Source organism: Ictalurus furcatus, chromosome 5, assembly GCF_023375685.1.
Source record: "Ictalurus furcatus strain D&B chromosome 5, Billie_1.0, whole genome shotgun sequence".
Lineage (NCBI taxonomy): Eukaryota > Metazoa > Chordata > Actinopteri > Siluriformes > Ictaluridae > Ictalurus > Ictalurus furcatus.
Genome location: NC_071259.1, coordinates 16380015 through 16403905, shown reverse-complemented (window position 1 = coordinate 16403905; position 23891 = coordinate 16380015). Strand labels below are relative to the sequence as shown.

The window sequence follows — 23891 nt, the reverse complement described above, 5'->3', positions numbered from 1 at the left end:
AACTCAATTTCAGATGCCTCAATTCCTCAGCTTATACAAGGATTTATGAAATTACGAGATATTAGATATATGGATGTACCAGAGGCGGCAGCTCTGCTGAAAGCCAGTCAGATGGGAAGATTTTGGCAGTTCAAACAAACTCTCATTAAGCCTTGAGTTTTTGTCAATCTGACTTTAGTAAAGAATACCGGTTTAGTAAACGCAGGCCGTGAGGAGGAGAGAAGGAAGCTGCAGGAGACTGACACGCCTAGAGGAGCAAGTCTGATAGAGGTTGGTAATCAAGAAGAGTGTGTTGGAGTTATATACATTTTAAGTTAAAAATGAATACAAAATTTGATAACATAGGCTTATTACTCAATCAAGGCATCAACTGGATGATTTTATGACCTTTTTTCCATACATTTTCGATTATTCTCCTCTGACTGCTTATAGAGTGGATATCTTCTCTAGTTACAGAAAAGTAATTTTCTTAATATATCTTTATGAAAATAATTTTTTTAGAACGTTAATAAATTAATATCACTATGAAAATCTGTCACCTAGGAGCATAACAACAGAGCTAAATAACATTGTTTCTGTACCATCTGAAATGATAGCAATCTATAGTCTATGGGTGAAGAACTTATTTAGGAAATGAAACTTATCACCAAATAGCCACTTTTAGTCGATAGTGCTAGTCTGATAATCCGTGACAAGCAGACATTCTGGGATCATTAAAAATGATATTTCTCATGGCGGACAGGGGACACATGGAAGCTACCAAACAAGTAAATGCTTTTAAAATGTTGAGCTTGGCTTCCTAACGCCATTGTGGCTTTAGCGGTGATTGGCTAGAGAAGCGGTGGGTGTGGTTTTGAGTGACGCCATAGGACACGCCCCCATGTGAGATTCCCAGAAGGGAAGAGCAGCCCGGCTTCAGTGCTGAGCATCTGAACCTGCACCGCGGAGATAGAGAGAGAGAGAGAGAGAGAGAGAGAGGAAGATGACAGCTAGCACGCGGTACAGGAGCCGGCTCATTAAAAGCGGTAATGATTCATATCAGCTTTATGTTTATCTTTTCCTATATTCTCAGTTTGTTTCACTGATTTAATTGTCGTTTGTGTTTCCGTGCATTTTGACCATCGCTTGGCGTCCCTGCACCTGATGATGATGATGATGATGATGATGGTGGTGATGATGATGGTGCTGCTGCACTGCTCTCACAGAGGATAGCGAGGTAACACGATGCCTTTCTTCCATGACCGTTATGTATCTTTTTCTCATGACACTAGTCTGTTATGATTGAGAATGATGCATGAATTTATACAGTGATGCTGGAGGCTTACATCATTGATTAATTGGTGACAAAAGACTCTAGCTGGGCCTGGAGATTGGTGTAGGTGTCCTATTTAAAAGAGCAGAGTCTCTGCTTGTTCTCCTGATGTAGCACGGCTTGTCCGATTCGACTATTTCCGCTGCGCATCACGTTACTGCAGGATGTAATGTAGCCTGATCGGCCTAGCAGCGAAAGGCGTGTGCAGCACCCAGCCTAATGTCTGACATGGATCTGGAGGATGAATAAAATGGCATCATTTGATAACAGCGCTAGAGACGGTGTGACTGTTTGAGTCTTATGGCACAGCTCGTTACTGCATAGTGTTGCGATGCTGAAGTGGATCAGACCGGGTTACTGGAGCGCTTTCTCTTCACACGGTCCCGGATGAGGATGGAAATCTTAGAGCTCGGTGCACCGTCACCATGGTAACGGAAGAGAGAAGGAGGCTATGCGACTTCCTTCTGTTACCAAAGCATAGCCTCGTGACGCTACAAAGCCATATCTCCCAGCAGTTCCCACCTGAAGCTAAGCAGGGTTGAGACTGGTCAGTACCTGGATGGGAGACCTCCTGGGGAAAACTAAGGTTGCTGCTGGAAGTGGTATTAATGAGACCAGCAGGTGGCGCTCACCATGTAGTCTGTGTGGGCCCTAATGCCCCAGGATAGTGACAGGCATTGTCTTTTGAGACATTAAACAGAGGTCCTGACTCTCTGTGGTAATTAAAAATCCCATTACACCTATTGTACAGAGTAGGGTGGTGCTGTAGGGGTATAACCCAGGTGTCCTAGTGGTGGTTGAGGAGATTTCCCCCCACATATAATATAAAGCGCTTTGAGTGTCTAGAAAAGGGCTATATAAATGTAACTGTAACTATAAAATCTTCATCACAGCTGCCATGGTAACTTGACATGCATGTGCGTGTGTCCATGTGTTCTAAAATACAGTATGCAGCTTTTGTTGCTTCAAGCATGGTTATGTAATTCTTCAAGCATGTTTGTCATGCCAAAGATTCAGTCATGATGGGGTTGGGGTGGGCTTCAGTTCAGATTCACGCTGGTTTGATTATGATGTTGCTCTGATCCATCAGTGTGCACACAGACACTCATCTCACATGGGCACAGAGCTGTCAGGGTCACGCATCCAACCCACACAATGTCAGCAATTCAACACAGCAATGCCACCCACTCACACACTCATGCATCTCTCCATTACTCCAGTGCTCTCTGTATCTTCCTTGCTCTTTCAGACCACTTCTTTTTATTTTTTTTCATTTTGTTATGTTACAGCCTTATGCAAAATAGACTACTTTCCCCTTCGGGTACTGGTCAGCGCTACACTGTCACTTACTGTGCCTATTGATCTGTTTTAGTAGTATTTTACTGTCTTGTGTTGTTTGCACACATTTGCACGTGCACTTTATGTAAAAATATATAGATCTTATTTAGTTCTGTGTCTCATGTGGTTAGTGTGTTGTTTTCTGTAGCACCATGGTCCTGGAGGAAAGTTGTTTCGTTTCACTGTGTACTCTACCAGCTGTATATGGTTGAAATAACAATAAATCCACTTGAACTTGAACTCGTTACCATAACTTGAACTCTGTTTGTGTTTCCCAGTGGTTTTCTCAAAGTTTTGTAAATTTCTTACAACATTTAAAAATGAAATACTATATTTAAACAAGTATTCAGATCCTTTGCTATGACACTTGGGCTCAGGTGGATACAGATTCCATTTACCACCTTGAGATCTTGCTACAGCTTGATTAAAGAAGTTAACCTGTGTAAATTTCACAGGACATGATTTGGAAGGGAGAGGGCACTTTTGCCTCACACCTCCAGGGTTGGGGGTTCGATTCCTGCCACCACCGCGTATGTGTGGAGTTTACATGTTCTCTCTGTGCTTTGGGGGTTTCCTCCAGGTACTCCGGTTTCCTCCCTCAGTCCAAAGAAGTGCATGGTTGGATGATTAGCATTTCCAAATTGTCTGTAGTGTGTATGAATGTGTGTGCGAAGTTTCCCGGGATGGGCTCCAGGCTTCCCGTGACCCTGTGTAGGTATAGAAAGTGGATGGATGGATGGATGGATGGATGATTTGGAAAGGCACATGTCTGTCTGTTTGTATAAAGCTTCCCAGCTACATGTGCATGTCAGAGCAGAACAACAAACCATGGGTTCAGAAGAATTGTGCATAGAACTCAGAGACAGTATTTTGTCCTCACACGATGGCAATCACACTGAAGTGGAAGAAATTCAGTAGGTAGATTGTTGCTATTGATGCTTGATAACTTCAATGTAGAAGGCTTTCTGCTATTTAGGATGTCCCTCTAAAAAGGTCAGTACACATTTGTAATTTTGTGTGTGTGTGTGTGTGTGCGTGTGTGTGTGAGAGAGAGAGAGAGAGAGTGTGTGTGAGTGAGTAATAAGACTGATGGTTTAACTTGAAAAGGTCACATTACCATTGCCGTAGTGCTCGTAAGCCGTAGTGAGCTCCGCAGAGTTGTCTAGAGGGTGGGTTAAGAGGGCCCACTGCCCATGCTGTGCATCAGCTAAAACTATAGAAAGAGATTGCACATAAAATGAATATTGCAATAAACTTCTGCAATCTGCAAGGAAAATGCGATTGAGCTGCTGAGAGTGATTTTTGAAACAGGTTTTGAGTTTTAGTGGGCGGCCTGGTGGCATGGTGGTGCAGTGGGTAGAGTTGCTGTCTCACAGCTCCAGATCTCAGGTTACTGTCTGTGCTGAGCTTCGTATGTATTTCTGCCTTCTTCCCAGCATAGGCTCTGGATCCACCGCAACCCTGATCATGATAAAGCAGGTACAAAATGTCCCTGTATAGCACTAATGTTACTCAGAGCATGCTTTGCCATATGACAAGTGTTCCACTTTTGCTTCAACCAGAGGGAGGCTGTGACAAGTTATGGATATGTGGAAAGTGGATACGACATCTCATTTTCATGCTGATGGGAGAAAATATAAATTATAAACAAAGACTTGACTTACAAACTATTAAATGTTATAGAAATTAGGGGACATAAGTGTCCTGTCCTCAATCTTAGTCATACAGTATCTCACAAGTGAGTACACCCCTTTCAAATATTTTGAAAATATTTGATTATATCTTTTCATTTGACAACACTGAAGAAATGACACTTTGCTACAATGTAAAGTAGTGAGTATACAGCTTGTATAACAGTGTAAATTTGCTGTCCCCTCAAAATAACTCAACACACAGCCATTAATGTCTAAACCGCTGGCAACAAAAGTGAGTACACCCCTAAGTGAAAACGTCCAAATTGGGCCCAAAGTGTCAATATTTAGTGTGGCCACCATTATTTTCCAGAACTGCCTTAACCCTCTTGGGCATGAAGTTCACCAGAGCTTCACAGGTTGCTACTGGAGTCCTCTTCCACTCCTCCATGACGACATCACAGAGCTGGTGGATGTTAGAGACCTTGTGCTCCTCCACCTTCCATTTGAGGATGCCCCACAGATGCTCAATAGGGTTTAGGTCTGGAGACGTGCTCGGCCAGTCCATCACCTTCACCCTCAACTTCTTTAGCAAGGCAGTGTTCATCTTGGAGGTGTGTTTGGGGTCGTTATCATGCTGGAATACTGCCCTACGGCCCAGTCTCCGAAGGGAGGGGATCATGCTCTGCTTCAGTATGTCACAGTACATGTTAGCATTCATGGTTCCCTCAATGAACTGTAGCTCCCCAGTGCCGGCAGCACTCATGCAGCCCCACACCATGTCACTCCCACCACCATGCTTGACTATAGGCAAGACACACTTGTCTTTGTACTCCTCACCTGGTTGCCGCCACACACGCTTGACACCATCTGAACCAAATAAGTTTATCTTGGTCTCATCAGACCACAGGACATGGTTCCAGTCATCCATGTCCTTAGTCTGCTTGTCTTCAGCAAACTGTTTGCGGGCTTTCTTGTGCATCATCTTTAGAAGAGGCTTCCTTCTGGGATGACAGCCATGCAGACCAATTTGATGCATGTGCGGCGTATGGTCTGAGCACTGACAGGCTGACCCCCCCACCCCTTTTGTAGCAATGCTGGCAGCACTCATACGTCTATTTCCCAAAGACAACCTCTGGATATGACGCTGAGCACGTGCACTCAACTTCTTTGGTCGACCATGGCGAGGCCTGTTCTGAGAGGAACCTGTCTTGTTAAACCGCTGTATGGTCTTGGCCACCGTGCTGCAGCTCAGTGTCAGGGTCTTGGCAATCTTCTTATAGCCTAGGCCATCTTTATGTAGAGCAACAATTCTTTTTTTCAGATCCTCAGAGAGTTCTTTGCCATGAGGTGCCATGTTGAACTTCCAGTGACCAGTATGAGGGAGTGTGAGAGCGATGACACCAAATTTAACACACCTGCTCCCCATTCACACCTGAGACCTTGTAACACTAACAAGTCACATGACACCGGGGAGGGAAAATGGCTAATTGGGCCCAATTTGGACATTTTCACTTAGGGGTGTACTCACTTTTGTTGAAAGTGGTTTAGACATTAATGGCTGTGTGTTGAGTTATTTTGAGGGGACAGCAAATTTACACTGTTACACAAGCTGTACACTCATTACTTTACATTGTAGCAAAGTGTCATTTCTTCAGTGTTGTCACATGAAAAGATATAATCAAATATTTACAAAAATGTGAGGGGTGTACTCACTTTTGTGAGATACTGTATATACAGTTGTTTACTCTAATGCTCAGACCTGTGTGTTTCTGAGCCTTTCACTTTATATTTCAAATGGATTGCTATTATAATATCCAATTCTGCACCCAAACCGCAGAGTTTATGCAAGAGCTGCATTTGATTTTCATTTGCACGCAGAGAGGACTCTATGTGCTTAAATCTGTCATCTGTTATGCTGTTACTTGTACACTGGTTATGTTTGTACAATAGTTATGGCTTTTCAGGTGGTGTATGTGCAAACCACACACATCACATTGCCTCTGCCCTGGGCTCAACAAAAATACCTAGCTGAGATGGCTCTGGCTCGGCCGAGTCCTCTCTTCTCCTGTCCTCTCATCTCTAATTCTCTCATCTCCTCTCCTGTCCTCTTCTGTCCTCTCATCTCTTCTCCTCTCCTCTCCTGTCCTCTCCTGTCCTCTCCTGTCCTCTCTTCTCTCTCATGTCCTCTCATCTCTTCTCTTCTCCTGTCCTCTCATCTGTCCTCAACCTCTCCTGTCATCTCCTGTTTTCTCATCTCTTCTCCTGTCCTCTCTTCTCATGTTCTTTCCTCTCTTCCCCTCTCCTCTCTTCCCCTGTCCTCTCTTCTCCTGTTCTCTCCTCTCTTCTCCTGCCCTCTCTTCTCATGTCCTCTCCTCTCCTGTTCTCTCCTCTCTTCTCTTCTCCTCTCCTCTATTCTTATGTCCTCTTTTCTCCTGTCCTATACTTTCCTGTCCTCTCATCTCTTCTCTTGTCCTCTCTTCTCATGTCCTCTCTTCTCCTTTCCTCTCTTCTCCTTTCCTCTCTTCTCATGTCCTTTCCTCTCCTGTCCTCTCTTCTCCTGTCCTCTATTCTCATGTCCTCTCCTCTTCTCTTTTCCCCGTCCTCTCTTCTCCCATCCTCTCCTCCCCTGCCCTCTCTTCTCCTGTCCTCTCCTCCCCTGTCCTCTCTTCTCTTCTCTTGTCCTCTCTTCCTGTGTCCTCTCCTCTCCTGTCATCTCCTCTCCTGTCCTCTCCTCTTTTCTCCTGTCCTCTCTTCCCCTGTCATCTCTTCCCCTGTCCTTTCCTCTCTTCTCCCCTCCCATCCTCTCCTCTCCTTTCCTCTTTTCTCTTCTCTTCTCTCCTCCCCAAGACTGAGCAAGTGCTTGCAGGCATGTGTGTGTAACATACACAGGCTATGTTTAGACTCATAATGTGGGAGGATGGCAGATGGGTGGGAGTGTTTGTGTGATTTTGTGTCTCTATTGATGTGTGTATTAAGTCAGTTTGAGAAGAAGGCACATGTGACATTATATTGCTTGTTAGTCTTACACTATTGTTTGAAATTCAGTCTACCCTTTATGACTCTCTGCAGTGGCTTACATACAGTTTTGATTTATCACTGATGTTATAGATCACTTCATCCATCCATCCACATACAAATCGTAGAGTAGATGGAGGTAGTATAATCTGCACTGTGGCACACAGAAAAACATGCAACTTTATCACCTCTACATTTTTTACTTACTCATTGTATTCTTCTTGCTCTTCTGGATTGTCAGTGGTGTCTGTAGATGTCACCATTAGGTCCTGCAGTAGGAGGTACAAACGCTTGTCCATTACATTAGACTGGTTCACAACTTGTAGATCATCGGTTGAATTGGAGGCTTGTTAGTAGAGCTGACAGGAATGTACCCATGATTATTCTGCATATAAAGGACTATATTTTGGCAGTTTCTCAGCATGGCTGCCTTGCAACATTAAAGCATTCAGCTTTATGACTTTTTACAGATTACAGCAAGTCATATTTTATCCTGAGTCACCTTGGCAAGTCTGCTTAATATCACTGAAGAACTGGATGTGGTTAAATGCATAAATTACACAGGTAGATGTTGACCGGCTATGGCATTACTGCCTGTCGCACCTCCTCCGGTACCTATAGGATTGCCGGTCTTCTTTTAGCCATACAGACCTTCCCAGTGACTAAGGCTGTGACAAGCCGCACTGGTACCATTAATGCATGCTCAGTACCACTGGTTCCATATGGCATAGGTCAGCTGCAGGGTCATCAACCGGGTACCACCGCTAAACTTGATTTTGCTCCTTTAACCCTGGAATGTCTCCTAGTGGCGGAGCAGTGGCAGGGACGTCTTGCTTCCACCCCCTGCAACTAGACCTTGGGTTAGGTGTTACTACTCCAACACTTCTCACTTTCTCCTCACCCAGAGCCAAAAGCTGCTCTTATCTGCCTCTGTAGTCAGGTTTTTCAGGGCCTTTTGCTGGTTTGCTCCTATTAGGAGTCAAACAGTTGATGTTCCAAGAAAGCCTTGGCATCTTACTTCTACTGGGTAGATGATTGTTTCCAGCCAGCTTCCCTACACTCAGCGATGAGATCGGAGTACTTCTCTCAAAGGGCAGCTTGTATTCTTTCCTCCCATGGGACAGTTAGTTTGATGAGGCACCGCTGGACCACGTCAATATATTAGACTCGTGTTGGTGATATCTCTAGGGAACTGTAGCTTCCTGCCAACATTGACTCTCATTGTCCAGTGCTGGGTGAAAGGAACTACCCTTAATGGAACTCTTGGTGTGACGCTTGTGTTGCCCCCACCTTCTCTGACGAATTGGATGCACTGACACACTGGTGGAGGATGACCTCTTCTTATGACCTGTCTACGCTCCTCCAGCACCTCGACCAATCTGCTCAGGACTTGATCGTGTCGCTACCTGTAGCACCCTTGGGAGAGTACAATCTTGCAGCATGACAAGATGTGCTGGAGACTGCTACAGACAGGGCAGCATCCTTTCTGGCCAAGCCACTGGTGCAGGTTCAGTAGGCAGGGGAGTGTGTTGTATGTTGCCCTGATAAGAAAACTAAGCCTTGCCTGTGTGATTTTCCACATGTCTGCCATGTTGATGTTTACATGTTAGAACATGAATTTACAGAAAGGATTTGGGGTGAGGCAGACATTCTCACTGCAAAAAATAACATTTTAGCAAGTGGGAATATCTTGAATATAGTCATATTTACATAGTATTTCCTTTCATAAGATTACAATGAATCAAATATAAGATTATTAAACATATTTCTGGACATTTCTACTCATTTCTACCTTTCAATTTTCTTAATCTATTGGCAGATAGATTTTTCCTTCTTTCTAGAAAGAACTGCTTAAATTTAGCAAAATGATCTGCCAACAGAACAGAGCTTGAAATGAGTAAAATGTCTCCAAATAGTTTAAATAATCTTATATTTGGTTTATTGTAATATTATAATAGGAAATACTATAGGCTATAAATTCGATTATGTTCAAGATATTTTCACTGGCTAAGATGTAATTTTTTTTGCAGTGCATTGCTTAGTTACAACATTGAAATAGCAAACATCGAACACCAAATACCACCTGGCTGACACTATGTTTGTTGAATGAAACCAAATGTGCAAATTTGATTGTTTGTTAAACGATTCCTCTTTATGCAAATCAGCTTTGTAAGAAAAGTTCTTACATTCTTGGTGGCTTGACTGCCACCAAACCAAAAGTGGGTTTGTGGATGCGCATGTTTTGATGTGTGAGTGCATGTGTGAGTGAGATACCCCAGGTGGTGTATGAGAGTGGCAGCTGGGCAGTGTGAGGGGGAGTGTGTGTTTGGGATTGGACTGCCCGAAGGCTATTGTGTCATTCTGGGACATCTGTTCCCTTCTTTTCAAGACCTCTGCCTCCTCCTCCCCTACTCACACATCTTCTCCTTTACGCTTATCTCCCTCAGTGCTAAAATAGCAACAAAAGCATCACACACCCCTGTAACCCATGCAGGGAGAATAGCCACACTTCAGACACAGTGTTGTGAAGCTGTAGAGACGGTGTGTGCGGGGCAGAGGGATAACAGTTACCTTAAAGTCCAATTCCAGTATGTAGGTTTGTTTCACAGGCTACTAACACCCCTACAACCCCCATCATTACCCTATACTGTCACAGGGACACACACACACACACACACACACACACACACACACACTTTAGACTTTAAGAAGCAGCTGGAGCATGTCCCAAATGCACTGATCAGCAGTTAGGCTTTTATCCCTATCTCAAAATAATAGTTCAAAATAATTATGTATTCCTGTCATCATCAAGACATTTGGATCCTTCCAAAAGATAAAAATATGCCTCCACACATTTCAAATCCAGATAATCTTGCCTGGTGTGTGTATTTTATGCACTGCCAGGGACTGGCTCCACTTACAAATCAACTTTGTATACAGATAGATGAATAGTGAAAGGAAAAAACAACATGAAATGTATATTAGTATGGTGTTGGGACACCAGAGATGCCAAAACAGCTTTAATGTGCCTCGTCATATATTCTACAATTTTATATAATACGGATGAACACTGCATTTCCAAAAGACATTCCCTCAGCTGGCGTTTTGATAATGGTGGTGGAGAGCTCTGTGTAAAGTGTTTGTCCAAAATCTCTCCTAGGTTTTGGATTGAGTTGAGATCTGGGGATTGCCAAGGCCATAACATATGATTTTCATCATTTTCATACTCAGGATACAGAATGCCACTAAGAGCCCCCAGAGGCTCAGATACAGCCCTGCCCTTCTGTGAATTGTTTGTTGGTCACTAGCAGATTGCTAATGTAAGGTAGCACTAAATGTAGTCCTGCACTACTGTTTACATTGCATACATTTTAAATTGGTTTTTCAGCCTTATCTCTATCCATCTCATCTGTATCATGTGCATATACCATATTTAGTAAAGAAGAGAGGAAAAAAAACCCTTTTACATAACATTTACTAATAATAATTAATTCTAAGGGTGGTTGTTTGGGAAATCAACAAACATGTATTCTTATAGATGTAAATTCAGCTTTAAATCTGTTTACCTCATCGTTTAGGAGATAAGACTACTTTTTCAGAGGGAAGAGTTTGTGGTTGTGTTGTTAATGTAGACACGTCAGGTAACTTTTACGGTATTGCTTCAAAACGAGACAAAACACAAGAACAGCTTTGGGAATACATTTGGGAAAGTCATTTGAGAATATGCATAAGACATGTAAAACATTTTTCTAAATGTTGTCATTCATATCTATTTCTTGTTTTTGTTTTTTTAAATAGTTTTTAAAAAATAGTAAATCTTCAGTAACTGCTTTATCATGGTCAGGGTCGTGATCCAGAGTCTGTCCCTGGCACACTGCAGGCAGGGTGAGAATACCAGTCCCACGAGGATTTCGGGATTTTGCAATCGCAGAAATTAAGGTAAAGCCAAGCAAAATATTAGGAGGAGCTGGCAATTTTCCAAAATTACCACAGAGTTTTTGCAGATGGGCCAAGATGCGTGATGTGACATCATCACAACGCACGTTGAGCCAAAGCCTGCTTCGGTCCTCGTGTGTCGAACATGAGTACAGCTACAAGGTCTCATTCACCAACAAACATCACTGTGAAAGACCATGCAAAACAATTTTGTGCAATTCAAGTAGTTTTTTGCAAAAAAAAAAAAAAAAAAGCTGCAGCAAAATCAAGCATTTTTGGCTGCAACAATCACAAAAAACCTCCATGAAATCTTGTACGGACTGAAATACACCCTGAATAGGATGCCAGCCCATTGTAGGCCACCATATTTACACACATTCACAACTATGGGTAATTAAAAATGGCTATGATTAAGAATCTACCTACCTGCATATTTTTGGGAGGTGGGAGGACTCGGAGGAAACCCATACAGACACTGAACCTCCACACAGACAGTAACCTGAGTTCAGAATCAAACCAGGGACCCTGGAACTGTGAGGCGTTGCACACTACTCACTTCACCACCATTTCACCCTTTTACAGAGTTGTTCTTATATAATAGTTTAAACTTGGACAGAATTCAACAACTTCCTTTAAAGGAGAATTTTGAGCTTAAAAAAAAGTTTTCTTCTCTTTGTACACAGGAAACATGTTGAAATTATTGCCTGTGGAAATTGCACATATGCTACAAATGTTAGGTATTGTTAAAAAAATATTCAGTAGCGACTAGAGTGAAACAAATGCACAAGTATAAAACATAATTTTGAGTATTAGATCACAATCTGCAGTACTGGAGTTAAAAGACACCTAATCAAGATGTCTCTAACGATAAAAGTGCCCTCTTTTGGTATACAAGAGTACTGCAGTCCTTTACTGTCCATTTCCATCTTCCATTCCAAATTGCATCCTAAGTAGAGCAGTAGGAGTGCCAGGTAGTCATGTAGGTGAGGATTAAAATGATAAACTGTGAAACAAGCTCTTTAATAGGAAACAAAACATAGAAGTATTAAAATGTTCAGATGATCCGTGTGAAAAGAGCATGTTCAGCAGTCCTCACTGGGCTGGTATGTATGTTCATGTGTACTGTATGAATCTGTGTGGCACAGAGCAGGACTGACAGGAAGGGCGTGACACCAGTTTTACTGAATGTGGTTAGGCACAGCACCAGGGTTCACTGCACCTCACTTCTACTCTGTTTATCCACTCTGGAAAAAAAAAGAGGGGGAGGAATGAATGATGGATGAATGAGTGTGCTTTATTCTCGTTTTCACCCCTCCCCTTTCCTCTGGTTAAATTGCTTCCTTGCCTTCCTACCTTTCTCTGCCCCTTTTCTCTGCCTTTCTCTCGCCTTCTCTCGTCTTCTTTTTCTTTTGTCCTTGTGCTTTCTCGGAGTTCCACGTGAGAATTTTTCTGCTCGCCTGTCTGAACAAGCGGAGGTGCTGTAGGCCAGAGGCCTCACACACAGAAAAGGGGAGGAAGAGGAAAGGAAGAACAGAGAGGAGTTAAAGAGACCCAGTAAACTAGAGGTGTAGCAGGTTTGAGAAACAGTTCTGGAGACTTTCCCATACACTGTTTGTGTGGCGCGTGGGTTGAGGGTGCCAGATTGGCATGGATGCCATTATGCTACAGGAGAAGCTGGTGGAGAAACTGCTGTGTGCCCGAAGCAGGACTACTCGCCAGAAGGTTGTGTGTGTGTGTGTGTGTGTGTGTGTGTGTGTGTGTGTGTGTTTGTTTGTGTGTCACTCTCTAATATAATAATATATATTCTCTCTATTTACTCCTGTACTTTATAAATGTATTACACTGAGAGAAAAGTGAACTGAGAATTTAAAAGTTGGGAAATGTAAGTGAGCTTTATTATTAATACTGTAAGTGTTTGCATGTTTTAGCATTAATCCTTGGTCCCTTTCTCTTATTCTCATTCTTCTCACATTCAGAATCACAGTGTGTGTGTGAGTGATGGAGTAGATGCAGGGCCACTGTGGGGACCTTTTCAGTAGCCCACAGAGACAGCGGAAATGTTTATTACAAGTTATGAGGAGTGCTGGCAGACTGCGCAGTTTGGCCAGTATGGGAGTGTGTTTTTTTTTTGAAAGAGCCATTCAGTCACATTCAATAGGATATTTTCTGCCTGCTTGTTTGTGTGTATGAAAGAGAGAAAATCCAGAATTGCAAGTCTACTTCCTACTGTGATGCATTGACTACTGGCAAAACTAAGCCTTGGTTTTCTTTTAATTTCATAATCTGTAGAGTTCACGTTCACCATTTGTCTGTATGGACATGTTGAGCTCTTCTTTTTGTGAACAGCCATGAATTGAAGCTTTCGCTTTTTCACAGTGGTGTTCAATATTCTGAGTCTAGCACTATTCTGTGCTTTTTTGTGCATCAGTTTGGATATTGAGAATGCTCAGGATGGTAAATTCTACAAGCTGTGGTGTTTGTCAATTTCACAGTGCCCTTTAAAAAAAAAAACATTTTAATAACCGCTGATCTGCTGTCTGTGTCTCTCAGGATAAGCAGTATGTTGGCTTTGCGACACTCCCAAACCAGGTCCACAGGAAGTCTGTCAAGAAAGGCTTTGATTTCACACTCATGGTAGCAGGTCAGTGAAACTGTTGCAATGACTGACATCACTGTCAATTGTCATTTCCACTACAGTTAGACATGGCAAGTATGGACATGCTCACATTTACCAATAGCAAGAATTCTGTGTGTGTGTGTGTGTGGGTGGGTGGGTGTCTGTGTGTGTGTCTCAGGTGAATCTGGCTTGGGCAAGTCTACTCTAGTAAACAGCCTTTTCCTCACAGACCTCTACAAGGACAGAAAACTACTAAATGCAGAAGGTAAAAATCTCACGCAGCATGTATTTAGAGATCATTTGCACTTTTATTGGATAAACTAATCAAACCATATGTATTTATATCATTCACTCCATTTAAATCCTGCACCAACAGCACACCGATTACTACTTTACTGCTCTTTATGACAGGATTTGTAGAGTTATATACAAATATATATAAGGGGGGCAGTGGTGGCTTGGCAGTTAAGGCTCTGGGTTACTGATCGGAAGGTCGGGGGTTCAAGCTCCAGCACTGCCAAGCTGCCACTGTTGGGCCCTTGAGCAAGGCCCTTAACCCTCTCTGCTCCAGGGGTGCTGTATCATGGCTGACCCTGCGCTCTGACCCCAGCTTCCCGACATGCTGGGGTATGTGAAGAAAAGAATTTCACTGTGCATATGTATATGTGATAAATAAAGACTCATTATCATTATTATATACATCCTGGAAAAATCATGGAATTGTACAAATGTGTTTTTTCCAGACCTGGGAAAGTCACTTGGTGTTAATACAGAAAGTTGGAAAGGATGTGCATAAATAAATTTAAAGCCTTTGCTCTGATCATTTATGTCCAGATTTGTATTATACTAAAATACGCTAAGCTACATTTAGGCAGGAGCTGAAGAAGTACAATACTCCCTGTTGTTGTTGTAATATCAGTGTGTATGTATTATAGTGTATCATATCACTATGGCATAGATGCTGTTTTTTTTTCAAGGCAGTGAACTATCTTGTCTAGTTTCACTGCGAGTGAAAAATACCAGGTGAAATGTGTAGTTAACAGTTCTTTGTTGTGCTCAGATAATAAGTCTTGGCTCACAAAAGATGGAGACACAGGATCTGTAAAATGTAAACTCTGTTCCAATATTTAACATTGTAAAAATGGGAGAGAGGCAGCTTTGAGCAACCATGTATAGCCAAAAAGAAAAAAAAAATCATTAGGGTACTGCAAAGTCAGAGAAATCAACAGTGCCATTATCTTGCTTACTTAGATAGTAGGCCTAAGATTAATCCTGTCACACCTTCCTCCAATACAAAACACTGGCATCTACAGCTACTAACAAAGTTTTGACTGCGGAGATACTCTGAGCCCTAAAAGTTATGGATTCATTATTTATTTAAATCTTACAAAGATACCGTGTTCCCAGTAAGTCAAACTGCAGCAGGATTTGCTTATCTTTGTGTGTTCAGATCATACTTCATATTTCTGCAAATGTAAATGATTTAAAATCAAACTATGTATGTTTCACTGATTTATACTACACAATATGTATGTTTTGATTCTGTTCAAAGATGGTTTTCTAGACTACATTTGAATTCCACAAGAGAACTTTGGTCTTGGAAATGTATATTAGTCATGGAAACTTCGTACAAATGCGCATGAACCCCGTATGAATGATAAACCAAGGATAAAACATACCTGCGCAGTACAATTCTACCAGGCCCACAAAGAGGTATGCCCTTAGGGATACAAAATATTGCTTACAAAATAGTAAACATAGACCGAACAGTTGCTGACTATTTTCCTTCACCAATTCACTATTCCATCACTCAATCAAATGTTCAGTTTCAATAGAGTCAAACCATTTTCTTGTGCTTCAATATACAGTACCAGGAACGTACTGATCTCTTTTTGTTTTTCATTTTTGATATGCTACTGATATCAAAGCTCAAGGTAATGATTGATACTTTAAACTGACTGGATACTCTCTGCAAGCTTGAATTCAGTTTCAGAACATCAGAAATGTGATGGACTTGTGTAATCATGCAACATTTGTGCTATTTACAATGAAATCAGTGGATCTAATATATGTTCAATCCCGTGCCAAACTTTCAGGCCAATACTCAGTATCAGAATTTTACATTTATAAATGTCATTCAAATCAGTTTCAGTTTCTATTTGCAAGTGATACATGAACATGTTCCTAAACCTGGAAATTTTAGAAAATCTTTTGCACTGCTTCAAACAACTTAAACCTGCAATAAGATGATTAGCATAGAGTAGTTCTCACTACTTGTTCTCCTTTTTAATTGAAAGGAAACTGGAGATAAACAGTGATCTATATTACAGATATTTAGATCAAATGATGCTGAATTTGCAGACTTGATGTAGGGAATGTAACCTAAAATATCATTTAGACCTGCTGGTATATTTGGTTGTAATAAATAAAGGAATTAAAATACGAGCAGTAATTTAATAAGGCCCATATGGTCTAGCGATTAGGATACCTGGTTTTCACCCAGGTGGCCTGGGTTTGACTCCTCATTTGGGAATGATCATTTTAGTGGTGGCTCAGCAGTTAAGGCTCTGGGTTACTGCTCGAAGGTCGGGGGTTCAAGCCACAGCACCATCAAACTGCCACTGTTGGTCCTTTGAGCAAGGCCTTTAAACCTCTCTGCTCCAGCTTCCTAACAACCTGGGATATGCAAAGAAAAGAATTTCACTGTGCTGTAATGTATGTGACAAATACAGGTGCATCTCAAAAGCTTAGACTATCATGGAAAAGTTACAGCTTACAGCTCATGGAAATGAGATACTGGAAAAATCCAGTATCTCAAAAATATTAGAATAAAGCATTTATAATACAGTAATGTCGACCGGAGAAGAGCTCTAATCAGCTAATTAACTCAAAACACCTTTTTACTAAAAACACCGCTGCTCAGTGGTCCAAAGTCCTCTTTTCAGATGAAAGTAAATTTTGCATTTCATTTGGAAATCAAGGTCCCAGAGTCTGGAGGAAGAGTGGAGAGGCACAGAATCCAAGTTGCTTGAAGTCCAGTGTAAAGTTTCCACAGTCAGTGATGATTTGGGGTGCCATATCATCTGCTGGTGTTGGTCCACTGTGTTTTCTCAAGTCGAGAGTCAATGCAGCATCTACCAGGAGATTTTAGAGTACTTCATGCTTCCATCTGCTGACAAGCTTTATGGAGATGCTGATTTCCTTTTCCAGCAGGACTTGGCACCTGCCCACAGTGCCAAAACTACTAGTAACTGGTTTGCTGACCATGGTATTACTGTGCTAGATTGGCCAGCCAACTTGCCTGACCTGAACCCCACAGAGAATCTATGAGAGACACCAGACCCAACAATACAGACGAGTTGAAGGCCGCTATCAAAGCAACCTGGGTTTCCATAACACCTCAGCAGTGCCACAGGCTGATTGCCTCCATGACACGCCACATTGATGCAGTAATACGTGCAAAAGGATCCCCAACCAAGTATTGAGTGCATAAATTAATATACTTTTCAAAAGGTCAACATTTCTGTATTATAAATTCTTTATTCTAATATTTTGAGATACTGGATTTTTGATTTCCATGAGCTGTAAGTCGTAATCATCAAGATTAAAACAAATAAAAGTTCCACTTTTTGAATTAAATTATGGAAAAAAAATGAACTTTTCCACAATATTCTAATTTTTTGAGATGCACCTGTAAAGGTTTGACTTCAGAATAAGAGCCGGGATTTCTACTGTAACATACATATACAGTACTGTGCAAAAGTCTTAGGCACATGCAAAGAAATGCTGTAGAGCAAAGATGCCTTCAAAATAATGAAATGAAATGTTTATGCATAAAAAAAACAACAACATAAAGAGCAGTGAACAGTAATACATTTAATCAAAGTCAATATTTGGTGTAACAAAAAAATAAAAATAGTAGTCTCCAGTAGAATTAGTGCAGTTTTATAAAGAAATGAGCTGTAAGTTTTATTGAGCATCTTGCAGAACCAGCCACGGTTCTTCTGGAGATTTTGACTGTCGCACTTGCTTCTTATATTTGCAGCAAAACCCAGCAGCCTTCATTGTGTTTTTTATCTGAAAAGTGTCTCTTATGTAATATGCTGCTTTCTCTACTGACATACAAACATTTTTCTGTAACGTTTCATTTTGTGCTAGAAAACTAATGTTTGGGAATCTAAAATGTTTTTGTACTGACTCGATGATATAGAAGTCATAAAATAAAACATCTATAACAAAGTTTGTACTAAAAATAAACAGGGTGCCTAAAACTTTTGCACAGTACTGTATGTATAGAATTTCACTTAGAATATATTACTTAGGCTCCGCCTCTGAGGATTGGGATATGCTTGTATGATTGGGAAATGCTGCGTTTACAGTCTCTTTTGTCTCTCCATTTTCTCCCTTTCTTTCAGAGCGTATTAATCAGACAGTGGAGATCACCAAACACACGGTGGATATTGAGGAGAAGGGTGTCAAACTCAAACTCACCATTGTGGACACACCAGGGTTTGGAGATGCTGTAAACAATAATGAGTGGTAAGAACTTAGCTTGACAAATCAACTCACAAATTACCCTTGTTCCCTGGTGGGACGGTGGTGCAGCGTGCACCGCCTCACAGCTCCAGGATCCCTGATTCAATCCTCTGATTAATGTCTGTGACGTTTCATATGTTCTCCCTGTGTCATCCTTGGTTTCCTCTGCTTTCTCCAATCTCCTCCCACCACCCAAAAACATGCCATTAAGTGGATTGGCTACACTAAATAGCTCCTAGGTGTCAATGCATGTGCATGGGGCCCTGTGATGGACTGGTGTTCCATTCAGAGTGTGTGTGTGTGTGTGTGTGTGTGTGTGTGTGTGTGTGTGTGTGTGTGTGTTTGTGTCTTACACCCAGGATCCATATTATCTACACTGACCAGGATAAAGCTGTTCCTAAAGAGGGTTGAATATTTCTTGCCAGTCTGATATCTCTTGTGTGTGTGTGTGTGTGTGTGTGTGTGTGTGTGTGTGTGTGTGTGTGTGTATTTTCCAGTTGGAAGCCCATCACTGACTACATTGATCAGCAATTTGAGCAATATTTCAGGGATGAAAGTGGACTCAACAGGAAGAACATACTGGATAACCGAGTGCACTGCTGTCTTTATTTCATACCACCATTTGGACATGGGTGTGTAACACGCTCTGTGTGTGTGTGTGTGTGTGTGTTTGTGTGTGTGGTAATAAGTAGGTGGACACCTGACATTCACACCAATATCAGGTTTTCCCAAACTGTTGCCACAAAGTACAAAATTTATAATGGATGTCTTTGCATGCTGTAACATTACAATTGGAACTAAGGGACCTAAACCTGCTCCTGCATCCCTGTGGCCTGTGCACAAAGTGAGCTCCATGAAGACATGGTGTGCCAAGGTTGGAGTGGAAGAACACGAACCCTGACCTCAACCCCACAGAACACCTTTGGGATGAACTGGATCGCCCTGACCGCGCCCCAGGCCTCCTCACCCAACATCAGTGTCTCACTAATACTCTTGAGGCTGAATGGGAAAATCCCCACAGCCATGCTCCAAAATCTAGTCTCACTCGTCCCAGAAGAGTGGAGGGTATTATAACAGCAAGGTGGGGGACTAAATCTGACTAAATGAGATGTTCAACAAGCACATATGGGTGTGACGTTCATGTGTCCACATACTTTTGGCCATGTCGTGTATATACAGAGTCATCCCTGGAGAATTAAAACGTATATCTAGCAATTATGTGCGTTTGTGTTATTTTCAGTTTGAGGCCGGTGGATGTGGAGTTCATGAAAGCGCTGCATGAGAAAGTGAACATTATTCCTCTCATTGCCAAAGCGGACTGTCTCACTCCAAGTGAGATAAAGAAGCTAAAGGACCGGGTGAGCACACATCTCATTCCATCCTGTACTACAAATGAATATTACAAATTCACAGATGTTCTCTTCAGAGTATGCTGCTCACCTCAAGTTATCACTTTACTCTCTCTTTGTCTTAGGTACGAGATGAGATTGAGCGCTTTGGGATTAAAGTGTACCAGTTTCCTGAGTGTGACTCTGATGAGGATGAGGAGTTTAAACAGATGGACAAAGAACTGAAGGTGAGAAGCAAACGTACAAAGCTCCATAAAGTCAAACAGCAATTATAGCCTTAATGGGTCCGTACATCATTTTTTGTGTGTGATTTTTAGACTGTAAGGAGTTTCAGCAAGGATGAGATGTGTATTCACTGTAAATTCATAGCTACTATTTATTTATTTATTTATTTATTTATTTATTTATTTATTTAAGTTAGACACAGCTTTGTAGTGAGCAAATAGCAGCCAGTGAAGTCAATATTTACTCAACAGTAAAAAGAGCAAGAAGTCTAGGGTGAAGAGTAAAACTCAGTCAAATACAGCCAGGATAAATGTGTCATTTTTCCAACAGTAAATCCCTTCACAAGCAGCAGGTTACGTAACACCCATTTTAAAGAATACACTCACTTGTATTAACATGTAAAATGCTTCTCCCTTCAAGCCCCCCCTAAAAAACATGCTTAGCCAGTGAATTTTTTTGGTCCAATTCCTACAGCTAAGTAACTTTCCAGGAGCTTTCACAGTTGAATCTCTACTTATAATCTGTCTCAAAGTCACACTGACATGAATGATGAGCTGTAATCATATTACAGAATTTACTCAAGTCAATTAATGAATATTAATCAATATCAATAATCTTCTTATGGACATAAATGACTAGTGGGTGTTCTCAGTCTTAGTGAAACTAGGCCGTACAATGGAGAGGCAACAAAAAGCACTCTACATCAGTTTACTAAAAATAGGCAGTAGCCATGAATTTCAGAGTACAAGAGATGTAAGAGATGTGTTTTATGTACGCTCATGAATAAGATTCAAGTGAATGAAAATAATGATAGACAACCCTGAAGGAGTTTCTTTCTGACATGTTTATTGGTAATTTTGTTATTATATTCCTATGAGATGTTCTGATCTGAACTTGTACATGTTTTTGAAATTTGTTATAGGAGTGTACTCCCTTTGCCGTTATTGGTAGTAATACAGTGGTGGAAGCAAGAGGTCAAAGAGTGCGAGGTCGCCTCTACCCTTGGGGCATTGTCGAAGGTGAGGTGTGTATGTGATTATAATTAGATAGGACACATTCGAGGGAAATGTAATCATGGAAATGTATTATGAAATTAATTATTTGCATAAGAATCCTGATGTTAAATACAGCGATTTCTTAAATGTGTGTGTACAGTTGCATCTAAAAAAATTAGAATATCATGGAAAAGTGGAATATCATGGAATTAGAATTAGAATCGATGATTAGAATGTCATGGAAAATATATTTTTTTTCATAATTTAATTTAAAAAAGTTAAACTTTTATATATTCTAGATTCTTTACACATAAAGTGAAATATTTCAAGCCTTTTTTTTTTTTAATCTTGATGATTACAGATTACAGCTCATGGAAATCAAAAATCCAGTATCTCATAATATTAGAATAAAGAATTTATAATACAGAAATTTTGACCTTCTGAAAAGTATATTAATTTATGCACTCAATACTTGGTTGGGGATCCTTTTGCACGTATTACTGCATCAATGCGGCGTGTCATGGAGGCAATCAGCCTGTGGCACTGCTGAGGTGTTATGGAAACCCAGGTTGCTTTGATAGTGGCCTTCAGCTCGTCTGTATTGTTGGGTCTGGTGTCTCTCATAGATTCTCTGTGGGGTTCAGGTCAGGCGAGTTGGCTGGCCAATCTAGCACAGTAATACCAGGGTCAGCAAACCAGTTACTAGTAGTTTTGGCACTGTGGGCAGGTGCCAAGTCCTGCAGGAAAAGGAAATCAGCATCTCCATAAAGCTTGTCAGCAGATGGAAGCATGAAGTTCTCTAAAATCTCCTGTTAGACGCTGCATTGACTCTCGACTTGAGAAAACACAGTGGACCAACACCAGCAGATGACATGGCACCCCAAATCATCACTGACTGTGGAAACTTCACACTGGACTTCAAGCAACTTGGATTCTGTTCCTCTCCACTCTTCCTCCAGACTCTGGGACCTTGATTTCCAAATGAAATGCAAAATTTACTTTCATCTTCCCCATGATTGTGGTTGTGTGTACTGAACCAGACTGAGAGATTAAAGGCTCAGGAAACCTTTGCAGGTGTTTTGAGTTAATTATCTGATTAGAGCTCTTCTCAGGTTGACTATAATATTATTATAATATTTTGAGATATTGGATTTTTGATTTCCATGAGCTATAATCATGAAGATTAAAACAAAAATAAAGGCTTAAAATATTTCACTTTATGTATAATGAATCTAGAATATATGAAAGTTCCACTTTTTGAATTAAATTACAGAGAAAAAAAAATTCAATTTTTCCATGATATTCAAATTTTTTTTTAGATTCACCTGTATATTCTGTCAGGTGGAGGCCCTTACATGTTTGATTCATGTTTTTCTGTGTTTGCTGCAGTGGAGAACCAGTCCCACTGTGACTTTGTGAAGTTGAGGAATATCCTGATTCGCTCTCACATGCACGACCTGAAAGATGTGACCTGCGATGTACACTATGAGAACTACAGAGCTCAGTGTATACAGGAGATGACCAGGTTTGTGGTGTGTGTGTGTGCATTTCTCACTCTTGTTTCTAAATACCATTTTCATTAGTTACACAGTAGTTACTAGTAAATATATAGTGGCTTGTGCGTCTGCTTATTTAAGCCTTTTTGAATTGGACTTTTTTACTTGACTGTTAGTGAGATCAGTGCTATTTGAACATACAGAATTACCAACCTTCATGTAAATGAGCAAAAATGAATATATAGTATAAAAACTATAACACATATGTGAAATAGTGCTTTTTGATGATGTTTTTGCTAGAACAAAAGATAAACAGTTTCTCCAATTGATTGAGTGGAAAATTTGATCTTTTGTATATAGTATTTATTTGATACAGTTTTGCTCTTTTTTTTGGATGGGTGCCAAAATTTCTGGCAGGCACTGTATAAAGTGGAGTTTTGTTCGAATGTGTATGTGTTTGTGTTGTAGTAAACTTGCACAGGACAACCGCGTGGACAGCCCTATTCCCATTCTGCCGCTGCCTACTCCAGATGCCGAAACAGAGCGACTCATCAAGATGAAGGACGAGGAGGTGAGGCTTAAATACAACCACTCTGATAATTAACGGAACTGAAGTGTAAACAGTGCACAGACTGTACATCACACTAATGCTCTTGTGTTGACTGTGTGTGTGTGTGTGTGTGTGTGTGTGTGTGTGCAGCTGAAGAAGATGCAGGAGATGCTGCAGAAGATGCAGCAACAGATGCATGAGAAAGACCAGTGATGATCACACACACATATATGCAAACATGCACTTACAGAGAAATGTACACTTCACATCTTATTCTGTATTTGGTCACACGAGTGATAATACAAATGGTCATGTATGTATTCTCACTACGGCGTATCCTTCAGACAGTGACACGTTTCGTGACAGACTATACTGTATATTTGCAAAGCAGTTTGCTTGGTGCTTTGGAGCGCTTGCCTACCAAGTACAAATGTGAAGCATCTATTGAATATTTCTTGTGATCATGCCCACATGAGTATAGCTAACGTTGGTAATATTATGTATAATTAATTTAAAATCAGACCTACGTTTAGATGTATCTAATTTATATGTACTGAATTTTAATGCTTAGCTACAATGTGCATAAATTGTTTTGTAATGCCATTTTAGCACCAAGTGTTGGTTTGAATCTGGGCGCTGAATCGGGGTGTGTGTGTGTGTGTGTGATGTGTAAATGAGTGTGTATGTGAAACTATACGTTTTCTTTAACTGCAGACCGGGATTTTATAGCGCTAGCTCTCAGTGAGTGTGGAGTTACCATGCAGGTTACTGTTATAAATAAATATGCTTAATTCAGACTGCTTTGTGTCAAGGTTGTTTTTTTTTGTTTGTTTGTTTGTTTGTTTTGTTTTTTGTTTAACCAAAACGACCTCTCCTAGCAATTTAATT

General features: G+C 40.9%; 1 protein-coding gene across 3 annotated transcripts; it reads left to right on the top strand.

Moving 5' to 3' along the window:
- Positions 1–771: 771 nt before the first annotated feature.
- septin5a (septin 5a) lies at positions 772–23800 on the top strand. Of its 3 annotated transcripts, XM_053624887.1 has the most exons (12): positions 772–1025; positions 1206–1216; positions 13786–13876; positions 14031–14117; positions 18268–18391; positions 18886–19020; positions 19629–19746; positions 19863–19964; positions 20885–20981; positions 22347–22482; positions 22922–23024; positions 23154–23800. In XM_053624887.1, exons 1-12 carry the CDS (start codon positions 983–985, stop codon positions 23214–23216), a joined length of 1110 nt encoding a protein of 369 aa, XP_053480862.1. In that variant the 5' UTR covers positions 772–982; the 3' UTR covers positions 23217–23800. The 3 variants fall into 3 exon arrangements, with proteins under 3 accessions (XP_053480862.1, XP_053480863.1, XP_053480861.1); XM_053624888.1 differs by lacking the exons at positions 772–1025; positions 1206–1216 and adding an exon at positions 12500–12957 and having other exon boundaries at positions 14082–14117; XM_053624886.1 differs by lacking the exons at positions 772–1025; positions 1206–1216 and adding an exon at positions 12500–12957.
- Positions 23801–23891: the final 91 nt, after the last annotated feature.